A 27,533-nucleotide genomic window follows, 5' to 3' on the forward strand; every position below is an offset into this window, starting at 1 on the left:
AGTCAGTTAGAGATTCTAATGCTAATGGACTCCTGCTGCACAAATATGGCAGCCCCCTCATACAGGAACATGGGGGTAAGAAAGGTAATGTAAAAGCATCAGGCAAATAACTTTTTAGCAAAATTATAGAATTCAAAGATAATGTTATGATGGATATAAAAAAAAGATTATTTTCTGATGTCAGTATCTTTTTAAAGGATTTCATTTATAAATGTACAATAAGATAAATGCATGCAAAAGCAATTCAACAATTAATGCATCCTGATCTTTGTGGGAGGGCCACAAATGCTTGTGTCAAGAGCCAAATACTGCCCAGCTGCACCTGCACTGGGGATTGGGTGGGAGCTTCAAACACCTGACAAAATCTCCTGACTGTCAAGTCCCCAGTGCTTTCAGAAGTTAAGTGTAGTTGCAAGTTCTGTAGGGGGGTGATAGAAGCACAGGGGGCTAAAAATCCAGCCTGGAATGCGGTAGCTACAAGGTTCCTTTGCAGGCTCTGCCTGCCCTGCAGCATGTATTTATGGGGGGAGGGCAAATCACCATAGGAATCTGGGCCTTTGGGTGTTCGCAAATGGAACATTAAAATGTGAAAAACATGCTGGCGTGTGCAATATTTCTACATTGTATTCTGCCCTAGGCATGATAAGTGACCCCACTTGTGAGACAATAGTAGTAGGACTTCTGCATACCCCACTGATGGCAGTGCTGCCTTTAGTATAAATTAAAGTGGTTTATTACACCCTAAAATGCAAGGAGGGAACATTACAAAAGTGTTCAGGACATTGTGGAATCTTAGCTAGAGAACAGCTGAAAATCAAAGGCCAGAGACTGCAATCAATAGCAATTACAAGTAACTTTTGTATTTTTTTATAAATGTTTTCATTTTGTAATAATTTGCTTTGAATTACATTTACTTTCTTTATACTAAACCCATGTACAGTACAAACAGTGAAGTTAAAAGTACTTCTATTTGAAAACTTTGTTCTTCAAAGCAATGACCAAAGGACGAGTAAGCGTTTAATTAAATTACCTTTTCCACTTAAACCTTGCTATCCTTATATAAACACACCCTTTAAAGCAGGGATCCCCAACCTTTTGAACCTGTGAGCAACATTCAGAAGTAAAGGGAGTTGGGGAGCAACGCTAGCATGAAAAATGTTCTTGGGGTGCCAAATAAGTGCTGTGATTGGCCATTTGGTAGCCCCATGTGGATTGTCAATCTACAGTGAGGCTCTGTTTGGCAGTACACCTGGTTTTTATACAACCAAAACTTGCCTCCAAGCCAGGAATTCAAAAATAATCACCTGCTTTGAGGCCACTGGGAGCAACATCCAAGGGGTTGGTGAGCAACATGTTGCTCATGAGCTACTGGTTGGGGATCACTGCTTTAAAGGGATGTGTAAATGTAGTTGGTGTAAAAGCTGCATATTCACGGAGAAACAAAGATCCTTTAAGCATTTGGAAAGTGGAAAGCAATTTAAAATAAAGAGCTTCATTAATTGCAAAACTTTAGAGGTGGTTTATGTATTACATTGCCAATGTCCCCTCAGTAATGTAGGCAAAACAAAGTGTGCTTAAGTCACACACATTTTAGAACATGTTGGGGACATTAGTTAAAAATCAGGAAAAAGCTCAGTGGCAAGGCATTTTGTAGGAAAATATAACGATGACAGTAAAGGATTAAAGGCTTTTGGGATAGAAAAAGCAATCCAGGGAGTGAGAGGTGGCATCTTAAATAGAAGCTTTTACAAAAGAGAGGTTAGATGGATTTATGAGTTAAATACTATTGTTCCTAATGGTCTCAATGAAGATTGCCAGTTTTCAGTATTTCTTTACAGTTGTGATCATAGTAATAGAGTATGAATTTGGGCTATAATAATAGCAAACCCCAAATGTGAATGTAATTAATTTATATTAAGAAAGTGGTGGTGATAAAATGTATTTATGATATCATAATGGTTTGGTAAGCATGTTAATTTTTCCATGTTTCTTATGGTTTGCCTTTCTCTCCCAACCTTCCACTTCCAACTTAACTTTTGCACCCTTAATCCTTTTTTTTCTTTTTATCTTACGTTTACGCCTCTTTTATATTTTATTTTTTTTGCTTCTTTTTGCACTTTCCCCTATCTCATGTTTTTTTTCATTCCTTCCCCCTATTCTTTAAATCTGTCCTCCTTTCTACCGCCTCACTGTTTTATAGGCTCTCTCCTTCCTTTTTACCCCCACTAGTCCATACTCTGTCTATTTACCTCTTGTTGTTTTACTTCTACCATTCTTCCCCACCCTTATTGCTTATTGCTTACATTGCTTGAAGGTGAAAATTTTTAGACTAGGTTTATGATACCAGCATCACCTAAAATGTCTAATTACTATTTGCTTAACCATTCAACAAATTTTAATATGTTTGGCAAACTGTGTGTACAGAGCCCTATTCATTGAATGTAAAATTGAATAGGGCTGAACAGAAGGCCTGGATTTACATAGCACCCCTAGGCCCCTGTTGTTTGTCGCCCCGTCCCCTCTCTTTTATTCACTCAAATTTTTTATCATCGGGACCAGAGCAATGGGGATTGGCACACAGTAAATTACAAAAACTATTGTATCTCCTGAGAATTGCCAGTTTTTCTGAACCAATGTTGGTGTGGTTGGGCAGCATGCCGCCCCCTAAAATCTGCCGCCCTAGGCCTGTGCCTTGGTGGCCTCTTCACAATTCCGGGCCTGGCTGAATACATACCTGTGTGTTACTAATGTGCAGTTATATCTAGCAAATTGTTCCATTGCAGGGTTAGATGGATATTGCTTAATTTGGCCTTGTGCGCCACCTTAAAGAAATTAATCAGTATAAAAATAGTCGTGGTATGTCGTGGCCGCTTTGCCCACATAATATAAGCCACAAGGGCACCATGCCATATACACCACATAAACTGATCTACACGTTACTCTGTGTCTCATTGTAAATTTGTGGCCCATCTTTGGATGAGTGAAGGAAGCTCCCTGTGTCATCCCACTGCAGGTCAGGCAGCCCGCATACCTGTAACAGCCATTTTTCAGTGGCTTGTCCAGCCAGATCCGTCCCTTCTTTTGTTCTGGAAGCACATCCTTCACTACTAGCATATCTGCAAGATTTCGTCCCCGTCTATATGAAAGCAATGGTCTCTTTTTGTTCCAAAATGGGAGATGGGAATCTGTATTGATAATTTCCCATCTATCGCTTAATGACTTTTTAAGCAATATGCTGGTGGTGCTCCATTCAGTGGTGAAAATTAAAATTGGTGAGGGTCTCTGTTTGCTTTCTTCTTGTAATAGTTCATTCTGTGTGGTCTGCTTGGCTCTACATAATTGTTCATCCACAAGTTTGGTCGAATAGCCTCTGGATATAAAATTGATCGGCCAGAACTTCCAACTGTGTTTCCGCCGTCTCCCGATTGAATTATTCCTAATCACCTGTAAAAATTGGGAGTAGAGGACCCCCTGGGACATGTGGGGGGGGATGGTGTGAACTGGCATGTATGATACTATTCCTATCTGTTGGTTTTTTGAAAAGGGTAGTGCCAACCCCAATCCTTGTTTGAATATGGTCACGTCTAAATAATTAACCTCATGCATATCTTAAGACATAGTCAATTTAATGGGTTTATCAAGGGAATTTAATTTCTCACCAAATGCTAGCAGTTCAGTCTCAGTTCCTCCACTTTTCGGATTTAGGCCCCCTACAGGGGTCGGGTGGTGTGTGGCAGGAACTATCTGGATGTGTCATGAAAAGGTTAAACAGCTTGTGATCGTGTTCAGAGTGCGCCTGATTGCCTCTAGAAGCCTCATCCTAAGAAGCACCAGTTCCACAAGCCAGATAGGCCTAATAAGGATATCGCATTGGAGATAAGCACCGTAGTGCAAAGGTGGCTCTGGTCGTGAGGACATATGGGAAGATGGCAGAAGCAGTACCCCCAGGAGAGCCCTAATTGCTAACCTGGATAGGGTCAAGTGAGTGCACGGCGAAGCACTGAAATGGAGCGGCAGAAGTTGCTGACGGCTCAGTGGGAATAGGTGCTGTGATGGAGCGAGAGCGCTATACTGTGTAGGAGAGCGGTGTCGGATCAGAAGAGAGTTGAGGCGTTCCTTGAAGGGTGACTTTCCCAGACGGTACTGCTGCTCCTATACACCACATCGTACCTGAAAGCGTGGCGACATAGAAATAGGGTAGGTGGAAGCCCGTATGCCTGGTCTGCACAGTGTTGCTGGTAACTGCTTCGCATACCCATGTGTAGGGGTAGCAAAGGTACATGGAGTTGCATGATAGTAATGAACTTGTTGCTTTTAATGTGGACCTGGCTATTACCAGGGGACACGCAATGTCACGTTTATTCACATTTACTATACAGAACTCAATTTTGGTGTATTGCCTGTTTGGATAATCTGTGTCTAACGAAATGATGTCATGTCACTGAGGGGTTAATTAATAAACACTCCCACTTTTACACACGTCATTGCAGGTGTGGTGGATTGTGTAGGTATTTAAATGTTGTTTGTAAATATGCACAGTTTTTAGTTCCTGAAGACGGCTCAAGTAGTAGAGCTGAAACGTTGAAGAATAAAATCCTTTTTTATTTTGTACTAAGTCCTGTTGGTGCGGTTTTATGTTTCTACTATACTTATTGTTAGTTTTTACACCAGCACACAGGCATTGCAGTTTGTTAGACCGTGTGCACTGTCTCTAATTTGCATTTATATATATATATATATATATATATATATACAGTGGTGTGAAAAACTATTTGCCCCCTTCCTGATTTCTTATTCTTTTGCATGTTTGTCACACTTAAATGTTTCTGCTCATCAAAAACCGTTAACTATTAGTCAAAGATAACATAATTGAACACAAAATGCAGTTTTTAAATGAAGGTTTACGTTATTAAGGGAGAAGAAAAACTCCAAATCTACATGGGCCTGTGTGAAAAAGTGATTGCCCCCCTTGTTAAAAAATAACTTAACTGTGGTTTATCACACCTGAGTTCAATTTCAAAGGTTATAAAGCCATTTCTAAAGCTTTGGGACTCCAGCGAACCACAGTGAGAGCCATTATCCACAAATGGCAAAAACATGGAACAGTGGTGAACCTTCCCAGGAGTGGCCGGCCGACCAAAATTACCCCAAGAGCGCAGAGACAACTCATCCGAGAGGCCACAAAAGACCCCAGGACAACATCTAAAGAACTGCAGGCCTCACTTGCCTCAATTAAGGTCAGTGTTCACGACTCCACCATAAGAAAGAGACTGGGCAAAAACGGCCTGCATGGCAGATTTCCAAGGCGCAAACCACTTTTAAGCAAAAAGAACATTAAGGCTCGTCTCAATTTTGCTAAAAAACATCTCAATGATTGCCAAGACTTTTGGGAAAATACCTTGTGGACCGACGAGACAAAAGTTGAACTTTTTGGAAGGTGCGCGTCCCGTTACATCTGGCGTAAAAGTAACACAGCATTTCAGAAAAAGAACATCATACCAACAGTAAAATATGGTGGTGGTAGTGTGATGGTCTGGGGTTGTTTTGCTGCTTCAGGACCTGGAAGACTTGCTGTGATAGATGGAACCATGAATTCTACTGTCTACCAAAAAATCCTGAAGGAGAATGTCCGGCCATCTGTTCGTCAACTCAAGCTGAAGCGATCTTGGGTGCTGCAGCAGGACAATGACCCAAAACACACCAGTAAATCCACCTCTGAATGGCTGAAAAAAACCAAAATGAAGACTTTGGAGTGGCCTAGTCAAAGTCCTGACCTGAATCCTATTGAGATGTTGTGGCATGACCTTAAAAAGGCGGTTCATGCTAGAAAACCATCAAATAAAGCTGAATTACAACAATTCTGCAAAGATGAGTGGGCCAAAATTCCTCCAGAGCGCTGTAAAAGACTCGTTGCAAGTTATCGCAAATGCTTGATTGCAGTTATTGCTGCTAAGGGTGGCCCAACCAGTTATTAGGTTCAGGGGGCAATTACTTTTTCACACAGGTTTGGATTTCTTTTCTCCCTAAATAATAAAAACCCTCATTTAAAAACTGCATTTTGTGTTTACTTGTGTTATCTTTGACTAATAGTTAAATGTGTTTGATGATCAGAAACATTTTGTGGGACAAACATGCAAAAGAATAAGAAATCAGGAAGGGGGCAAATAGTTTTTCACACCACTGTATATATATATATATATACATATATATATAATTGAACCAGTGAAATATCTTGGTAACAAATAAGTTAGTGACTCGTATAAAAAATTTCAAAATATAATGGCTGTACCAGTCTGAACTGCTTGTGATAACTGACTAGATATAATGCACCCACATTGCCATTGCTTGCTATGCTTTTGTTCAATACCTTTGCAAAATAGACAATAATTGTAATGATCTTTCATAGGATACTGTTATGAAATTATATTAATTAATTTGTGTACTGTTACTCATTAGCCTTTTTATGTTTTTAGAGCCAACTCGTATTGTAAAAGGCCCTGAAGATCAGATTGGTAAGAGGGGTTCTTCTGTTCGCCTGGACTGTCGAGTTCGCAGTGACTCATCTCTTAGACTCACTGTTACCTGGATGAAAGAGGACACTCAGCTGTATATAAGCAGCAGGTGAGAACTTTTTCAGATAAATTTATTCTAAAAAATGCTGTGGCTCTTAATAAACCAATACAGTACATTTTTTCCTTTTTTTTCTTTACATTTTCTACTTCCTATTGCAATTAAATATGTATTCATTTAGCATGCTAGAACATACCTTTGAAGGATATGGAATTTTTAGTGACAAATGCTGACAAAGGCTTTTTGTCTGCACGCTAGAGTTCAGAAAAATCCTATCTGCTCCATCTCACCTTAATAAATCATTCGAAATTTCTTTGCTGCATAGGCCAACTGAAAGAGCCATTCTAATTCTATTAATAAGCTAACTTTACATTTGGAGACAGTAAAAAGGGGACCTTGTGTTGCTTTGTTTAAATACATGGCTATTTGCCCATTACAACCCTTCTGGAGTGGCATTATGCACGATTCAAACCCTTACGTTCTTGACAGACATAGAGTGCACATACCAATCAATCCAGTACAGGCCTTAATATCCTGGATCCCATACAGTGGAATAATCAGGGAGAAAAAATCTAAAGCTTGATACAGCTGCGGTCCCTTCACTATAGGCAGATTTAGAGCCTAGGGGAGAGCTACTCCCTACAAGCCTTGTTGGAGCACAGGCTGCTCATGCTATTTGCCCTATCTAGCTCACTCTCCTAGAGAGTACTATGAAAGATATTAATCTATAGTCTATAGCTGGCCACATTCACAGGGTAATCTCCACAAAAACGATTAGGACCGCTCCAACTCACCACCGGTTAGCTGATCCCCTGTAGTGCCTGGTGCTCAGTGCGCAGTGTCCCCACTACCAACAATAAATACACGAACAGGAGGACAGCACTCCGGTAAAAAACAGGTTTTTATTGCTGGGTACTGTAAAAATACATAGGCCTTACGCGTTTCGGGAACACCTTCCCTTAATCATAGGTTTCCTTACATTCACAGGGTACCTGCTCCGCAACTAGGGGGCCCATTTACTTAGCTCGAGTGAAGGAATAGAATAAAAAAAACTTCGAATTTTAAATGTTTTTTTGGCTACTTCGACCATCGAATTGGCTACTTCGACTACGACTTCGAAACGAACGATTCAAACTAAAAATCGTTCGACTATTTGGCCATTCGTTAGTCGAAGTACTGTCTCTTTAAAAAAAACTTCAACCCCGTACTTCGCCACCTAAAACCTACAGAAGTGCAATGTTAGCCTATGGGGAAGGTCCCCATAGGCTTTCTAATGTTTTTTAGGTCAAAGAAAAATCGTTCGATCGGTGGATTAAAATCCTTCGAATCTAACGATTCGAAGGATTTTTTGTTCGATCAAACTATTTGCGGTAAATCCTTCGACTTTGATATTCGAAGTCGAAGGATTTACATTCGGCAGTCGAATATCGAGGGTTAATTAACCCTCGATATTCGACCATAAGTAAATTTGCCCCTAGATGTTGTGTTCAGCCTTTCAATGTTAAGGCTTCTGTAAATTATATTAAGGCTCCAGAAACAGGCAGCACATTATCAGCAACTTTCTATAAGTTTTATTCAGCAAGGAAGTTCTTATCCCCAAACACGAGGTGCAACCCTGCTGTACAAAAAAGAGAAAGAGAGACAGAGCAGAACAGGCACTGAAAAGAAACTACTGCAGGTGCAGCACAGCACCATCTATATCACTCCCAGTGGTAAAGTCACACACAAATACACTGCATCTCCCTTCTTTGAAAGAAAAGTAGAATAATAGTAAACATTAAACAAAGACTTTAATTAAAGAATTAAACAAAGTCTTTATAGTGACTTTGGTGCCCTTGGTATGATGGGGCTCAACAGAATCCTCTGTATTGGGTTCAGAATGATCCTCTGTTGGCTCTTGCAGTGGACATGCTGCAGCTTGTTGGACCTGGTCTCTTGTGTGTCATGGTCTCAATGTTTCCATATATCTTGATGCAGAGGTATAAGGTGTCTTCTGTTCTTCCTATAGTACTTTCCTTGAGGTGTTACTACATCATAAGACCTAGATTCATCACTTATGTTTTGTACCATTGCTGGCTGCCAGCCCTGTTTTGTTTAGATCCTTACAAGCGGCATAACTAGATATCCAGAGGTTGTCCTGTTTTACCAATATATGTTGAAATTTCTCATTAATTATGGCATTGTAGGGCCCCCTATACCCCTGTGCAGCCACAGGGTCTGCTTCCTTTGTAGTTACGCCACTGATCCTTACATTGTGTCTCCCCTCTGAAATGAAGTGAGAGGCCTGACTCTGCAGTCATAGTATCTCTTTTAGTTGGCTTGGTACCTTTGTAAGCATTGTGAGGAACATTTGGTTTTAACACAGATGCTGATGCTGGCAAACTGGATCGCAACATGCGACCCATTAACAACTGTGCTGGGCTGTACTTCATGCCTGTCACTGGTGTGTTTCTCAAACACAGCAATGCTAAGTGTGGATCAAGCCCAGTTTGAGCAGCTTTAACAAAAGTCTTTTTAACAGTCTGGACTGAACATTCAGCCATGCCACTAGACTGGGGATAGCCTGGGCTTAAAAAAGTATGTTTAAAGTCCCATGTATTATCAAAAGTAATAATTTTATTACTTGCAAATATTACATGGTCAAAAACTAGTTCCTGCGTTATGCCATGTCTTGCAAAGATGGCCTTTAGTCATGCTTGGATGATTTTTTGGACAGACATAATATCAAAGGCTATTGTGATACTAAGCTCTATAGTTAATATAGGTATGGGTATATAGAATTTAATTAAAAGTAGGGAGGGGTATGTGTATGGATGCTGGGTTTTCATTTGGAGGGGTTGAACTTGATGGACTTTGTCTTTTTTCAACCCAATTTAACTATGTAACTAACTATGTAACTATGTAATATGTAACTAACTATGTAACTATGTAAATAGAGTGTGATTTGTCTGCCAATTGAAGCACCTCATGATATTTTGAAAATTAGTCAATTACAAGTAGGTATGAATGTCCATAGCGGTCAAATATATCTGTAGCAGGCTTAGTCCATGTCATGCTGGGTATATCATGGGTAACTAGTGGTTCCTTCACATTGCTGGGCAGCATTTCTTGTTATGTGTTGCAGGTGCTTACTCCATATTTAATATCTTTTCCCATATGTGGCTAGTACATGAGCTTTCGAGCATTCGCTTTTGATCTCTGAATCCCTTGTTGTGCTACATGCAGTCTTTCAATCACAAGTGGCCTGCAGCTTTTAGCGATGATGAATTTGTCGCCTGTCATTGCCCAGAACAAACCCCAAAATCCAGGTCTCTGCTCCCTCCGCTACTCAAGCAAGGTCTTACTATGAGAGGACCAAGGAGAGTTCTGGGCAAGTTGTGGAATAAGTTGGGTCAATATCAATCGGACAGAGCAGTACAAAATCAAGGTCAAAAACAGATTAGTCACACTTGGAAACGCACCCAGGATCTATTGCAAATAGACCTATGTTGGGCAGTATGTTACAGGTTGCGGTCACTTTAAATATTAGAATTTCCGATTCCAATGTGCAATGACGTCAGACACAGCCCGGCGTCATTTAGGTATAGGTGTCCCCAGCGTTCCACCGGACCACCAGGTATTCTCACGGCCAATTTTCAATATGAATTGTGTCTCAAAGGCCAGTATGGTTGTACTGCTTTGTCAGCTGACCTTTTCTGGTTTGGCCAACCGCTGCTGTGCATTTGTTTAAGTGGCAACAGCTCTGCATCTAACTTAGTTGCATCTTTTCGTTTTTGTTGGAGGTGCTGTGGGAGAACCACAGTAATATCAATAGAATAGACCACTTTCTCATTATCAAAGTCAGGTTCATTCATTTCATTTCATTAGTCTGTACTGTGACAGCTCTGGGCAATGTATCTGGTATCAGCATGTCCTTTCGAGGAGTGTAGACTATATGAAAGTCATATTTCTGTAGTTGGACGAGCATACGCTGAAATTTTGCAGGGGCCTTACTTAAAAGAAAAGTAACACAAAAAAATGAAAGTGTTATAAAGGAAGCTACTGTGTAGCCATGAGGGAACCAATTCAAAGGTGAAAAAAGGCACAGGATACATGGCAAATAACAGAAAAGTTCTGTAGTATACAATGGGATTCTTCAGAACCTGTTATCAACTGTGTATCCTGTGCTTGAATGTCTGCCCCCAAGCCATGAAACCGCTTTTTTAAATAAACTATAGTAGAGTTTCTGAAGCAAACACACCAGTTTTATCAGTGCAGGGCAACAGTACATTATATTGTCATTCCTTTAAAACACTTTCATATTGTATTTTTTATGATACTGTTCCTTTAAGGGTTTTGTGACATTGGCTTCTAGAAGTTTGTGATCGGATTGTACTACTACTGATAGGCTAAACACATATTGATGGAACTTTTTAAATGCAAACACAATGGCAAGGAGTTCCTTTTCAATTATTTGGGTATAGGTTTGTTCAGTCTGTGTCAAGGCTCTGGATGCATAGATGACAGGGTTTTTTTTTTTTTTTTGCACAAGACATGCTCCCAGTCCATCTATAGAGGCATCTGCCTGCAATTCAACTGGTTTCATTGGATCAAAAAAAGAGATCACTGGAGCACATACATGTGCATCTTTTAGTTTTTTAAAATCAGTCAGTGTTTTTAAATACAAACGCAGGCTCAGCTAAAGAATCCTGACTTTGGCAGCATGAAATATGAGCCGCAGCAGGCAAATTTACCCGATCATCCCTGCCGCTCCCCCTCGTTCAGCCGACTTCTCAGTGTTTAGTGTAAATCCCGGTTTAGCTGCTCAGAGATTAGAAAAATTTGGAGAGTGACATTTGAACTGCTGCTAGACAGGGACTTAAACTTCTTGCAAAAAAACAAACATCAGCAGCAGCCCAGTATGGCAGTGAGGTAGGGACAGTGTGGCACATGGGGAAATGGGAAAAGAATTCAACATGCAGGGGAGCTGTATTCAATGGAGGACTGAGAGGTTAAAAAGTCAGATATAAAAGGTGGTGGGGGTGAGACTGAAGAAAGGCAAACATGTAAAGTAGGAAGGGTGTTCAGAGGAGGATAGAAAGAAATGCTAGAAATTATGTACTAGAAAAAAATCAGGAAAGCACAGCTATATGAAAAGTAAGAGAAAAGGACAAGGATGGTAGAGGCGAGAAAATAAACAAGAACATAGAAGATAAAATAATGTAGATACTGGTTGAAGGTAATGATTGTTAGGAAAAAAGTTCTTTATTTATATACAGTGAAAGTTCAATTTTACATTCCCTGAATTTAAGTTGTTCCACATTTTACAAATTTTTGTTGTAGTCCCATTAATTTATAATGCATTTCAGTGGCCGCATTTTCCTGATTTTACATAATGTTTTCCCAGATTTATATAAAATTCTGTACCCATGTTCCCAAAAAAGTCTGCACATTATGCAGTCATGCGCCAATCACTTATTGCTTTAAAGGAGAACCAACCCCATTATATTAAAATCCCCTACCCTACATACATCTCCCTCCCTGCTCCCCCCAGCCTAGGTGTTAACCTCGGTAAATGTCCCTAACTCTTTACTTACCCCTTGTTGCAGATTCAGCGCATCAGAGTTAATGGGCACCATCTTCTTCTCTTCTGTCTTCTTTGTGAAGTAAGCTTTGTGTTGGCGCATGCGCAGTTGGACCAGTCTTCCGGGTTTTGACAACTGCGCATGCGCCAAAAGTGACGGAAGTTGCCGAAGCACCGGACAAAAAATCCGAAGTTTCCCAAAGAGAAAAAGATGGTGCCTGTGAACTCCGTTGCGCTGAACCTGCAACGAGGGGTAAGTAAAGAGTTAGGGGCATTTACCGAGGCTGGGAGGGAACAGGGAGTGGGGTCTTTGTAGGGTAGGGGATGTTAATATAAATGGTTTGGTTCTCCATTAAGGTGTGCATGTAACTGGCAGAGAATTCTTGCACATGTCCCGTACTGTATGTATCCAGCTGTAACTAGAACTCTAGAGGGAATAACATTCTACAAACTGCTGGCTGGTAATTGTGCTAAGAAAGTAGAAAAAAACCAAGTGGTGTGCTGGCAAACAAGGAGATTGTGTCACTAATAGAATGGCAATGCAATACTACTTTGTATATTTATAGAAAAGCCATTGTTAGGTTTGTGTGGAAACAAAAACAAGGGTACAAGTAATTTGTGTAATTTCCTCCTTGCCCCCCCCTCTGGAAAATTTTCTGCGGAGGCCCATGCTTGGTACTGAAGTTGGTCCTAGTTGAACTTTACCTGCAGCTTGCGTGATTGGTCCATAACTCTTTGTAAAATGGCATCATGTTCATCTTTTGAGTTGCTGGCAATGATCATTTCATGCTGAAACACTTCACTTGCAAATTTGATGCCAAATGGAAGCTGATGGAATTTATTCCATGGAGTGTTAAAGATATACAAGTCAGTTTAATCAAGTCAAGTTTAATCTTCCAATATCAATCTTTTTCAACTAGGATAGTGAACCACTTCTTTCCAGCTAAGTTGCTTATTACTTCCTCAGGTGTTGGGATGGAGAAGTGCTGTCTTAATATAGCTTTATTTAGACTGTCAATAGTACACTTTAGTTTTTCTGTAATAGAATATCGTACTTTGCGATATCCGTGCATCACATGGGAAACATTGGGGTCCAGGGTTGGACTGGGCTGGCGGGATACTGGAAAAAAACCCGGTGGGCCCCACCGGCCCAGACCCGCCCCCTGCACGCCCTCTCCTTCCCTCCCTGAACCTGGTTGCACTGGACAGAGGTACGCGTGTGCACTACGGGGGGTATAGTGTAGAGAGGACATTTCGGCTGGGGGGCGCGGGCAGCTCCTGAATCCCCAGACTGATGCTGTTGGAGTCTGTAAAAATGTATCATGGAGCAGGAAATTCTCCCAGCCCCTCAAACATATCTGAATACTGGCTTTGTAGTTGATCTTTAGTTGTAGGCACATTTTTTTTAGCAGATCCAGCTGAATACAGGCTTGTTTTCAAAGAGAGGGACATCAGCCACATTTATAATAAAGAAGGTTTTTCTGGGGCTTGTGCAGTGAGTGTTACACCCCCTTCGTGTTTAATATGTTTTTCCCTATATGCAATAAGCATTGTGTCTGTAGGCTTTACTAGAACACCAGACATTTGGACTGAAATGACTGAAGCAGGCATGGTATTTGCTTCAGCCCCAGTATCCATAGATTTGATATCTGTGCAATCGATGTACAGTAAGCATTGGGTACCATGAGCTGAGGATTTCTAGCCCTGCACATTTAGGCAAAATTATTTCTATTTTTGCATTCTACTAATATGCAGGACAGCGCTGGGGAGGGTGCTTTCTGCCACATCTGTTGCATGGCTTTGTCAAAGTGCTTGATTCAGGCTGTGGATTTGCAGAGGAAATACCCTTACTGTATTTCGTAGTAGGTCAATGGTTGAAACATGTAAATTAGTAACTAGATACATGGGCATCTGCCCAGCACTAGGGAGATAAGGAAGTGTAGTGATTTAAAGCCATGAGGTCATAGTAAACCTATGGGTCCCTACATGTCCTTCTGGAATACTTTTTAAGTGAGATAAAATTAATCAAATCTGTTTTTTCAACAGGATGGATTCATGATACCCTGCTATGAGTTGTTAGGCCCCTTATTGTTATTATAAATGTGAATGTCTAGATTTGTGTGGTTTGCTCACTTCTCAATCTTATCTAAAGACATTAGTATCAACTTGTACTTATGAGTGAGCCATAGATCTTACATATAAATATATAAATTTCCATCGGAGACAGGTTTTAAAGGCACTGCACACATTTCTAAAAAAAGAAGTAAACCATATTTTCTGTGTCTGTGTAGTGGAGTAAAAAATCTACACTGTATATTCACACCATTTTTTTTAAACCTGATGTGGCTTTTTCTTTTGCACAGAATGAAGAAAGATGAGGATGGACTTACAATATTTGGTGTGGCAGAAAAGGATCAGGGAGCATATACATGTTTTGCTAAAACGGAATTGGACCAGGACTCTTCTAAAGCTTATCTCACAATACAGGGTAACCATTTCATAATGGCATAATTTCTACAATTTTTCCCTTCTAAATAATGTATAATATTTTCTGTTCACATAAGTGGGAAAAGTGAAATGCTCAGATTTTTTACATCTCTCTGTATGACTTTCTGTTTTAAATATATATATATATATATATATATATATATATATATATATATATATATATATATATATATATATATTTATAAAAATAAATAATATATATATATATATATATATATTTATAAATTAAATTAAATTTTTATATATTAAATAATGATGTTGCTGTGCTAACACATTTAAGTAGGCTCTATTATGAATTTCATGGTTGTATAAACCAACTATATCATTTTTTATAATCTGTGAATGTTCTTGTTACCCAGCCTTTACCCAGTTTATTAAAGGTCCATTGAGGCCCATTTATTTAAGGTCTTAGTCGTTTTAGAGCTTTTTGAAACCACAATTTAACTCTATTTCTCTAATATCACAAATGCTAAGAAAATTATGAAAAAATCAGATTATAAAAAGTACGACGAGAAAAAAAAGCTCCAAAACTTTGAACAGTGCACTAAAACATATGAAAATATCTCTACAAATTTGAGTTTTTTGTGTAATTACTACCAAATACAATTCCCAAAAACCTTCAAGTCTGAATGGTTAAAAAAAAGGTCCAACAAGATCAGTGCAGCTCCCATTTATTTCTATAGGACCTTGACTACTTTTTTCTTGAAGTTTTGTATTAGAGTTTGTTGTGGATTTTACACTAAATCTGAATTTTAGTAAACCAGTCCCATTAGACTCGTACAGATTCTGCTTAAAGAAAACAGGAACCCAATAACAAAAAAGAGCTTATTGTATCCGAGGGCATGAGAGCACAAAAACCCCAAAATTTAAGAATGTGTGTTAGCGTAAAAAGTGTGTATTTTACTTACCTAAGTGTAAGCATACTGAAAAAAGGGGGGGCATTGTTGGAAGAGAGGGGTGCTATGTCAGTCCAAATGTCTGTAAATAATCTAAAAATACATCTCTCATTACTAATTAATAATGAACAATAATTAAATTACATCAGCCAATGTATAATTCATAGACTAAAGCCAAAGTTCATGTGTGATTAAAAATGTCTCCCAAAAAATTTGTTCAAAATCCTATTTAATCACATTAGTCAAGCAAAATGAACTTTAATTACACTATATAAATTATTTGAATCTTGTTTCCTTTAGTCTGGGAATTCATAATTATAGCAAGCAGGCAGGAACCATTTTGAGGACACTGTAATTAAGGCAAGCCTTGCATCATCTCAAAATCTGGTTTGTGCACCAGAATGGGGGACCTGATGTTCCTCCCCATGCACTGGTTACTCAATTAAACGGTGAAGAGAATAGGAGAATGTGTAGAGGGCAGTGACATTTAGGAAGTGCTGAATGGAAGCGAAAGTAATTGTCTGGGTTTCAGGTGTCCCATTCTGGCACATAAACAAGATTTTGGGATTATGCAGAGTTTGCCTTAATAACAGTGTCTTCAAAATGGCACCTGCCTGTCTACTGTGATTGTGAATGCCAAGACTAAAACACAAGATTTGAATAATTTTTACAGTGTAAGGGAAATGTATTTTGCTTGACTAACATCATAAAATAGTATTTGGAATAATTTCTTAAAGTGACAGGTCCCTTTTAACAAAGGAAAGCATAACCAGCTATAGGTGGTCTTGTGTATATATATATATATATATAATGGCTCAAAAAAGCTAGCACTCACAGGTCTTAAAGTGGAAACATTTTTCCACTTTAAGACCTGTGAGTGCTAGCTTTTTTTGAGCCATTGCACATACATTTATACAGCTCAGCACCCAGGCACCCTATACCTGTATACGTGTTGTGCCGGCATTCTTCGTTCAAGAATTGTGTATATATATATGTGTGTATGTATATATATATATATATATATATATATATATATATATATATATATATATATATATATATAAATATATATATATATAAAAAAAAAAATATATATATATATATATATATAAAAATATATATATATATATATATATATATATATATAAAAATATATATATATAAAAATATATATATATATATAAATATATATATATAAAAATATATATATATATATATATATATATATATATATATATATATATATATATATATATAAATATTATATTCTATATATTTTTCAGCAGTGACAAAGTTTATTTATATTTGCATCATAACAAAATTAGACAGATGCATAAATGTGGGCACCCCAACAAAAATATTACATCAATACTTAGTTGAGCTTTCTTTTGCAAATGTAGCCGCCTCTAGACGCCTCCTATAGCCTTTGATGAGTGTCTGGATGGCAGTATTTTTGACCATTCGTCCATACAAAATCTCTCAAGTTCAGTTCAGTTGATGAAAGCCTGCTTCAAATCATCCCATAGATTTTCGATGATACTCATGATAGCCTGTGATAGCCATTACAGAATACTGTACTTCTCCCTCTGCATAAATGCCTTTGTAGAATTCGAATTGTGTTTAGGGTCATTGTCTTGTTGGAATATCCAACCCCTGCATAACTTCAACTTTGTGACTGATGCTTGAACATTATCCTGAAGAATTTGTTGATATTGGGTTGAATTCATCCGACCCTCGACTTTAACAAGGTCCCCAGTCCCTGAACTAGCCACACAGCCCCACAGCCCCACAGCATGATGGAACTTCCACCAAATTTGACTGTAGGTAGCAGGTGTTTTTCTTGGAATGCGGTATTCTTCTTCCGCTGTGTCTTATCAGTCCAAAGCACTTTGTTCTAAAATGACTGTGGCTTGTCAAAATAAGCTTTTGCATACAACAAGCAACTCTGTGTTTGCTGAGTGCAGAAAGGGGTTCTTTATCATCACTCTACAAAATTGTGCTGAATTGTAGAACGATGTACAGGTACATCATAATTTTCACAATCCTCTGCATATGCCACTCCTGTATTTTTCTTGACCTGCCAGACCTGGGCCTTCCATTTCCTGATTACATTCCTTAGAGTTGAAACTGACCGAGGCACAACTTGCAATTGGCCACCTTAAATACCTTTGCTCATAATTGGACACACCTTCTTATGAAGTTCAAGGCATAACAAGCTAATTCAACCTATTTGGTGTTGCTAGTAATCAGTATTGAGCAGTTACATTCAATCAAATTAGTAAAATTACAAGGGAACCCAAATTTTTGCACAGCCTGTTTTTCACATTTGATTGAATTTCATACAACGGAATACTGCTTCACTAAAAATATTTGTTCAGAAAAGACCCCAGTACTCAGATGTTCCTGGGAAATGAAAAACATACCACGGTTATAAAAAAGATCTAGTGGCCAGGGCCCCTGTAAATTATTTAAAAAAAAATAACAGTGCACATACCTCAGCTGCAGCGTTTGGGGGGGAGCTCAGGGATCTGCATCTCCAGCTTTCTTGCACTCTGATTTGCTAGTGAAGTGTAAGTTCTGCTAATGCTGCATGAGGATAAGTTGGAGGGGAGGTTCAAACTTCACTTATCCAATACCAGTTAGAAGAAATATGGAGGCACTGGAGCCCCCACCCACCTTTCTTTCTGAAGTCTGCAGCTCAGTGACAGCAGGGGGCCTGGCCAGGCCCGGGCCAAGCCAGCTGGGCGCCCAAGGCAACCCGGCTTCACCCCCTTGCGGCACAGCTCCGAGTGTACATGCGTGCGTATCACGGAGTGCGCACGCATCCGGAACTGTTCGTGTCACGGAGTATGCACGTCCCTGAGTGCGCATGCGCTGGTGTTCCAGAGTGCTCATCTGCGCTCAATAATTAAATTCATGAAGGGGGGAAGACAGTGCCGATGGGAGAGAAAGGGTCCGGACCAGGGGTAGGCTGAAGGAAGAGGTACGGCTTGGCGCCCCCACTTCGTTGCGCCCTAGGCACATCCCTCTTCTGCCTACCCCTAGTTCCTGCCCTGGGCCCGGCTATCCAAGTAAGTGCAGCACGGTCGGGCCCCTATAAGACCTAAAACTCTCCTGGCTCGGGACAATGCTACTCCCAATGGTGGCCCTGGTAGCAAACAGAGGGAATTTATAAATGCATAAGCCACTTGTGCCCTTAGTGCAGTGGTCCCCAACCAGTAGCTCGTGAGCAACATGTTGCTCTCCAACCCCTTGGATGTTGCTCCCACTGGCCTCAAAGCAGGAGCTTATTTTCGAATTCCAGGCTTGGAGGCAAGTTTTGGTTGTATAAAAACCAAGTGCAAACAGAGCCTCAATGTAGGTTGACAATCCACATAGGGCTACCAAATGGCCTATCACAGCACTTATTTGGCACCCCAAGATCATTTTTCATACTAGTGTTGCTCCCCAACTCCTTTTACTTCTGAATGTTGCTCACGGGTCCATAAGGTTGGGGATCCCTGCCTTAGTGGGACGGTTAGGCAAGGCAGTGATGGAGAAAGAATTAGTGATACTTGTGCAGCAATCAGTCATCAGCAGGAAGGGCCAACCAGAAATTGTACTGTATTAAAGGGATATATAAATCACAGGAGTAGAGAACACTTAGTTGTGAGGACATAAAATGAACATAAATGTTTACTTACAACATTAACGATACCTGCATCCAGACAATATTGTTGTGCTTCCATATAGCTCTGCATTAAGTCCTATTGCATCTGTCTTGCCTCTTTTGCTGAATTGTGTGTCTTTTGAAGCTGTGGAACACTGGAGAATTTTTGTCACTTTTGAACAGTGGATGGAGTTTTTGTCTTCCTCTGGATTCTAGCAAGAAGGGAGTTTGCACTTGAAAATTATTGAATTTAATGGACACGGGCCTTTTTACAGCCTAAATTACTATGTTACTACATAATGCACATTCTGGTAGAATTCTGGTTGCCTTCCCAGAAGTTGATAACGGCATGCAAAGCAATACCCAATTAACCTTTAACAATTTTGTTTGATTTGCAGAAACTTCCTCACCTACTAGCCGACTGACCTCCCATCTCATAGGTAACAACTCCAAACTAATTACCCTGCCAGCAACACTAAAATCTTTATTATTCATTAATGTTGATCAATATATATTGTATAATTAAGAAATAGGTTTATTTTCATTGCAGATGTGGTTGTTTAAAAGTATCTTTAGTTTTGACAAAATTTTAAACTCTACTTATATTTCTGATACAGGTAATTGCAGATGCCAAGATATGTTCTATACCCTGTAAAAATCAGTAATAATTTTACAAACTAAGCCTTGACATTGCCTGTAAGTGGCAAGGCATATGATATACTACATGAGTTAATGTTGTACTTTTAAATCACCTTAGACAAACCAGACCCCCCATTGGACCTGGAGCTAACTGAACCATCAGTTAGGAGTGTTCGCCTCACTTGGGTTCCAGGAGATGATAACAACAGTCCCATTACAGGTAAACATTACATAGTTACATAGTTACATAGTTAAATTGGGTTGAAAAAAGACAAAGTCCATCAAGTTCAACCCCTCCAAATGAAAACCCAGCATCCATACACAAACCCCTCCCTACTTTTAATTAAAATTCTATATACCCATACCTATATTAACTATAGAGTTTAGTATCACAATAGCCTTTAATATTATGTCTGTCCAAAAAATCATCCAAGCCATTCTTAAAGGCATTAACTGAATCAGCCATCACAACATCACCCGGCAGTGCATTCCACAACCTCACTGTCCTGACTGTGAAGAACCCTCTACGTTGCTTCAAATGAAAGTTATTATAATGCTTAAAAACATTGAAGGGTCGGAACTAAAGGTAGGCAGAAGGGGCATATTGTTTGCGAGACAAGGGGGGGGGGGAGTACTGACACATAATGCTTCTCCCTACCTTTTCCTAGTTTTATGTTAGAAAAAGTTAGTGCCATGTCAGTGGACTGGGGTTGGGGAATAGGTGTTACTTGTGTGTGCCCAGGAGACTAATGCATGCAAAGGTCATTTGCCTTGTCCATCCTCAGGCCATGTTACGCTTACTTGTGTTAAAGCTCCATATACAAAGATGTTCGAAAAAATGTATTTCCTAATGCCACTTCCTCCACTGCATATATTAATATAAATTAGGCATGAGGTACAAGACACAGTGAAGAACTGTAACTCTCAGTGGGTTTGTTCAAACACCTTCACCTGTGCAGTCGTGCTCACTCTCCAGTCAGGCCACACCAGGAAGCCCAAAGGCAAATTCAATAAACAAGGGTATGGATGGAGCACATCAAACACAGTCTCTGCCGCAAAACATTCTTTATTGCATCACAACATGTTTCGGACCCCAAGGATCCTTTATCAAGTGAAATACAAAATTAGAAACACACCTTATAAAACCAACCCCCATTTACAGCTCCACCCCTGTAAATTAGTATAATTAGTTTGTAAGTGCTGCCAAGTGCTTCCTTCTTCCCCTCATTGGGTTTTCCAAGACACGCATCCAAACAAAGAAAACACCCCTTGAGAATGTCCAAACCACTGTGAATGTTCATAGCTGCCCAGACAAAATAAAATGTAACCATTTTTTAGTGAGAAGCAACTTAACACCCTATACCATAAAATGTTGCACATTAAATAGTCTAAAAAATTTTTAATTAATAAACAGCAACAAAAGTTGCATTGCTAAAACAGGCTGCATACTGCAGCCACTAAAATACACATAGGTACTACTCATATTAAAGTCTACCTACCAATGTTGTCCAGAAACATGTTTATTTAAACCTAGGGATTATACCTAATTCAGTAGGGATTATACCCAAATCCATTGTGGAAACACTGTACACCACAACATTCTTTTTTTTAAATAATTTTAAGCATATTGTATATACTAAGGTTTAGGGTTAGTACGAAAAACACACCTTACCCCAACTTTTAATTCAATTGACTTTGTAAGGTAAAAAGGGCCAGTATCAAAGAATTCTGAAAAAGGAAAAGTTTTAGCATTAGACACAATTTACAAAAAACATTTAATGCTCCAAGCTTCGTTTAAGCCTTTCGGAGCCAGCGAATTTAGTTTTAAGATCCATTTCACCTCTCTTTGTAACATCTTTGGTTTAAAGTTACCTCCTCTGCTCAGTGGTTGGACTACCTCCAATACAGCCCATTTTAGTTGCCCATGTGTATGTTTTGCTGTAAAAAAATGTCGAGCAACTGCTGTGTCTGTATAAGTGTCATATTTAAAGTTACGGATATCACCCTTGTGTTCCTTGATCCTTGTTTTAATGCTCCTCGTTGTCTGTCCCACATAAACTAACCCACATGGGCATTTGAGCATATAAATGACACCTTTAGAATCACAGGTCGCATAATCATGTAGTCGAATCTTAGTACTCTGCGTTGGATGATCAATACTATCGCCCTTTATAATGGAGGCACAACAGACACAATTTAAGCATGCAAACGTGCCCATTTTAGGAGCTCCCAGAAACCTATGCTTCCTTTCTTTCTGGTGCACTGCTGGACACAAAACATCCCTGATACTTTTTCCTTTTTTATAACTAAATAGAATAGGTTCCATAAATAATTTACCAAATTTATTGTCCCCTTGCAAAATTGGCCAGTATTTCTTAATTACCTTTTCAATTTCCTTACTGTGTTTGACATATTTAGACACAAAGGGGATCCTATTACCACTCTTTTTTACTCTCTCATTACTCTGTAATAATTCTTCCCTTTTTAGAGGTGCTACTTCTTCGATGGTATGCTTTAATTCTGATGGAGAATAGCCTCTTTCCAAAAAACGTGTAAACATGATTTGACTTGAACAGTCATAATCAGTATTTAATGTGGTTATCCGTTTTGCTCGCAAAAATTGTCCCTTAGGGATAGCTCTAATTGTACCTGGATTGTGAAAACTCTTAGCGTGTAGTATGCTGTTCCTCTCTGTCTCTTTTCGATATAACTTAGTAATAATGTTCCCCTCAACAATTGATAAATTCACATCCAAAAAATTAATTTGAGTCTCAGATATTTCAACCGTAAACTTCACCGTTTTATGGCTTAAGTTCGCCTCATGTATCATCTCTAATAGTGCTTCCTGGGTTCCATTCCATAACAGCAAAATGTCGTCCACAAATCTCAAATAAGATATAATATGATGACTTAATCTATGTTTCAAAAATAATTTTTCCTCTAGTTTGTGGACAAAGATATTTGCAAATGATGGAGCGACCGAAGCACCCATTGAGGTCCCTTGTGTTTGCCAAAAAAACTCAGGAAGCACTATTAGAGATGATACATGAGGCGAACTTAAGACATAAAACGGTGAAGTTTACGGTTGAAATATCTGAGACTCAAATTAATTTTTTGGATGTGAATTTATCAATTGTTGAGGGGAACATTATTACTAAGTTATATCGAAAAGAGACAGAGAGGAACAGCATACTACACGCTAAGAGTTTTCACAATCCAGGTACAATTAGAGCTATCCCTAAGGGACAATTTTTGCGAGCAAAACGGATAACCACATTAAATACTGATTATGACTGTTCAAGTCAAATCATGTTTACACGTTTTTTGGAAAGAGGCTATTCTCCATCAGAATTAAAGCATACCATCGAAGAAGTAGCACCTCTAAAAAGGGAAGAATTATTACAGAGTAATGAGAGAGTAAAAAAGAGTGGTAATAGGATCCCCTTTGTGTCTAAATATGTCAAACACAGTAAGGAAATTGAAAAGGTAATTAAGAAATACTGGCCAATTTTGCAAGGGGACAATAAATTTGGTAAACTATTTATGGAACCTATTCTATTTAGTTATAAAAAAGGAAAAAGTATCAGGGATGTTTTGTGTCCAGCAGTGCACCAGAAAGAAAGGAAGCATAGGTTTCTGGGAGCTCCTAAAATGGGCACGTTTGCATGCTTAAATTGTGTCTGTTGTGCCTCCATTATAAAGGGCGATAGTATTGATCATCCAACGCAGGGTACTAAGATTCGACTACATGATTATGCGACCTGTGATTCTAAAGGTGTCATTTATATGCTCAAATGCCCATGTGGGTTAGTTTATGTGGGACAGACAACGAGGAACATTAAAACAAGGATCAAGGAACACAAGGGTGATATCCGTAACTTTAAATATGACACTTATACAGACACAGCAGTTGCTCGACATTTTTTTACAGCAAAACATACACATGGGCAACTAAAATGGGCTGTATTGGAGGTAGTCCAACCACTGAGCAGAGAAGGTAACTTTAAACAAAAGATGTTACAAAGAGAGGTGAAATGGATCTTAAAACTAAATTCGCTGGCTCCGAAAGGCTTAAACGAAGCTTGGAGCATTAAATGTTTTTTGTAAATTGTGTCTAATGCTAAAACTTTTCCTTTTTCAGAATTCTTTGATACTGGCCCTTTTTACCTTACAAAGTCAATTGAATTAAAAGTTGGGGTAAGGTGTGTTTTTTGTACTAACCCTAAACCTTAGTATATACAATATGCTTAAAATTATTTTAAAAAAAGAATGTTGTGGTGTACAGTGTTTCCACAATGAATTTGGGTATAATCCCTACTGAATTAGGTATAATCCCTAGGTTTAAATAAACATGTTTCTGGACAACATTGGTAGGTAGACTTTAATATGAGTAGTACCTATGTGTATTTTAGTGGCTGCAGTATGCAGCCTGTTTTAGCAATGCAACTTTTGTTGCTGTTTATTAATTAAAAAATGTTTTAGACTATTTAATGTGCAACATTTTATGGTATAGGGTGTTAAGTTGCTTCTCACTAAAAAATGGTTACATTTTATTTTGTCTGGGCAGCTATGAACATTCACAGTGGTTTGGACATTCTCAAGGGGTGTTTTCTTTGTTTGGATGCGTGTCTTGGAAAACCCAATGAGGGGAAGAAGGAAGCACTTGGCAGCACTTACAAACTAATTATACTAATTTACAGGGGTGGAGCTGTAAATGGGGGTTGGTTTTATAAGGTGTGTTTCTAATTTTGTATTTCACTTGATAAAGGATCCTTGGGGTCCGAAACATGTTGTGATGCAATAAAGAATGTTTTGCGGCAGAGACTGCGTTTGATGTGCTCCATCCATACCCTTGTTTATTGAAGACACAGTGAAGAAGAGTGCTTGGGAACCCTGTATATTACATCCAACACTGTGCAGACATAAAGTGCTTGGTTGGCTATATTATTGCCCACACCAAATTGTGCATGCATTTGAGCGACATGTCAGAATACACTCATGTAATATCCAAGTCAAGCTCATTTACATTTTTACCAAAGTATTTAAATTTTGACCAAGTGCCTGAAGCCTTTCCAGATCGAATAGAAGTGGGCATAATTTCACTGAGATTCTGGGGGAAGATGTGCATTGTGGTGAAAAAACCTTGCCCCATACAGTGGTTGGTTTTTAATTAACCCAACTATTTAGCTTGTGGGCAAAAAGATGCATACTATACATTTCATTATATGTAGTGGCGGGCAAAATGGTTGGATCAGCAAGAAATAAATAGAACCTATTCCAGAAACAAGCTGCATTGATAGATTGCATTATTTCTACACAACAATTGGGATGCAATTAGTCACCATACTGCCTAAACAAGGATCATGTATAACCAGATTTAGACATACAAGAAAAAAAGTGGATCAGCAAATTTCCAAAAAGTGTACCAGTGTTATTTGGTTGCTGGTCATTCGATCCCTTGGCATGCAGCCCCTGTGTTTATCACTCTAGGGCCTTCCTTTCTGCAATACAGAGCTCTGTAGCACCTCATTAACTGGGTTAGGGGCATGTTACAGCAGCCATTTTAATTATCTTTCCCATGCATCTCTAGTGCTGATGTAAACCTACACATGTGCAGTAGAGTAAAGTAAGAAGATTTTACTCTATTTTGCACGTGAGAGCTCAAGCAGGGTAAACTCAGAATAAGATAAGATGGTAGGCCAGTGCTTAATTAGTTATTTCACTAGGTTGGTGCAGTTTGATGCCCTGGACAACCCTGTGCATGTTAGTGCTGCACTCTGCACTAAATGTTCAGTCCAGTACTTGCTCATATGTTCAAAGTAAATTAGCCCTGAAGTGTACTTTTACAAAGCTAATTGTTGCCAAGCAATTTTTATACAGGTAGTGAGCTGGCATACCTCACTTACAAGGCTAAATGACACAACCCTTTTATATTTATTTGTTTGTTCCTTATATCCTGAGACACTTCTACAGCACATCTTTTTTCTGATTTTCAATATGTGGACATTTCTGTACTCTTCTCTATGGTCTTCTCTTTTATGATTTTTTTTTATTCCTTCTTATCTTATTTTTCATTGCAGGTTTTATTGTTCAATTTGAGGAAGACAGGCATCAGCCAGGTGCATGGCATAACCTTGCCTCTGTCCCTGGCAATGTGAACACTGTTCTACTACAGCTTTCTCCTTATGTCAACTATCAATTTCGAGTTCTTGCACTAAATGAACTTGGGAGCAGCATGCCAAGCCCATCTTCAGAACGTTTTCAGACAGCAGGAGCATGTAAGAGATCCTCTATATGCAGTGCTAGCTAATCCAGATGTAATACAAGACATAGAGATTCTAACCAGGTTTAGTAACCCATAACAGGTATTATTTACTGGTAACCTGGTCCAAACTTTTACATTACTGTAAAGGCCGTCATACAGTAGTTAAGTTTTATAAACTGTGAATTGACTATTTAGACGTATACTGTATATATTAAGTTTATTCTATTATCTTTTGAAATTTCAGTTCCAGAAACAAATCCAAGTGATGTGAAGGGAGCAGGAACTAGCAAAAATAATATGGAAATCACATGGACAGTAAGTATGGTGTTTACATCGGATTGTCTAGTGGATGCTTGTAAAGTGAAATATCAGCACTTAAAAGGGGTAGTATACCCACTTTTTTCTACATAAATCCTGAGAATATGGACTTTTTGTTTGTTGTTTTCAATAAAAAAAATGGCTGAACCAAATCATAATCCAACCCTTCCTAAAGAACTAAGATATGTCAAAGCTGGAAAAGGGACCTCATGTTCAAGTATCTAGTACCAGCTGCCACGGTGAAATTAGTTCTATATTATAACTACAAATGTATCAGAGGGTGTCCTGGATTAATTACTATGACACACCCTTAATAAATTTTATTACATTTGCATGTATAAGTCAGTAAATATTGGCCTTTTACATCTTTTACTTTGAGACATTTTGTTCTGTGTGCTCACTCACAGATTACCTTACAGAAAAAATGCAGGTTCTAACTCTAACAGGAAAACACAACTCTGTTCATTCATTGGCTGATGTAAACTAGCATGTATACATTTCATTAGTATATGTATACAGGAAATGCATAGAAACTGTTTATAAAACACTATTTATATACAGCGCAGCACAATATGATAAAATAATATTGTAATAATAATGTAATAATATTAATACATTTGACACTGCTCCTGGTCTGAAAGCCAGCTATGAGAATTCTAGAACAGTTTAAAACTGCTAATACAGATATGTGACCTGTTATCCAGAATGCTCAGGACCTGGGATTTTCCAGATCTTTCCATAATTTGGATCTTCATACCTTAAATCATTTAAACATTAAATAAACACAATAGGCTGGTTATGCTTCAAATAAGGCTTAATTATATCTTAGTTTGGGGCATGTACAATGTATTGTTTTATTATTACAGAGAAAAAGAAAATCATTTTTCAAATTGTTGATTATTTGGATAAAATGGAGTCTATGGGAGATGGCCTTTCCATAATTTGGAGCTTTCTGTATAACGGGTTTCTGGATAACAGATCCCATACCTGTATCTAAGAAGCTACTGTAACAGAAACATGTAAAAGTTCAGGACTCTGAGGTTAAGATCCCATTTTAATAAACCAATAAAAGGGCTAACCTCAAATTGACAAAAAATGTACAATATACTTCTTTAGTGCCACAAA

General features: G+C 38.7%; 1 protein-coding gene across 19 annotated transcripts in view; it reads left to right on the forward strand.

The window, feature by feature from the left end:
• The window catches only part of nfasc.S (neurofascin S homeolog), a 157,025-nt gene that overhangs the window by 89,106 nt on the left and 40,386 nt on the right, over positions 1 to 27,533 (forward strand). For 14 of the 19 annotated variants that reach the window (XM_041583811.1, XM_041583800.1, XM_041583801.1 and 11 more), the window contains 6 exons: positions 6,474 to 6,621; positions 14,497 to 14,621; positions 19,585 to 19,626; positions 19,944 to 20,045; positions 25,906 to 26,103; positions 26,335 to 26,405. In XM_041583811.1, the coding sequence (XP_041439745.1) occupies positions 6,474 to 6,621; positions 14,497 to 14,621; positions 19,585 to 19,626; positions 19,944 to 20,045; positions 25,906 to 26,103; positions 26,335 to 26,405 (686 nt within the window). The remainder of the gene's footprint in view (positions 1 to 6,473; positions 6,622 to 14,496; positions 14,622 to 19,584; positions 19,627 to 19,943; positions 20,046 to 25,905; positions 26,104 to 26,334; positions 26,406 to 27,533) is intronic. The other 5 variants (XM_041583803.1, XM_041583805.1, XM_041583810.1 and 2 more) reach the window with 1 other exon arrangement.

Source organism: Xenopus laevis, chromosome 2S (assembly GCF_017654675.1).
Source record: "Xenopus laevis strain J_2021 chromosome 2S, Xenopus_laevis_v10.1, whole genome shotgun sequence".
Taxonomy (NCBI): Eukaryota; Metazoa; Chordata; class Amphibia; order Anura; family Pipidae; genus Xenopus; species Xenopus laevis.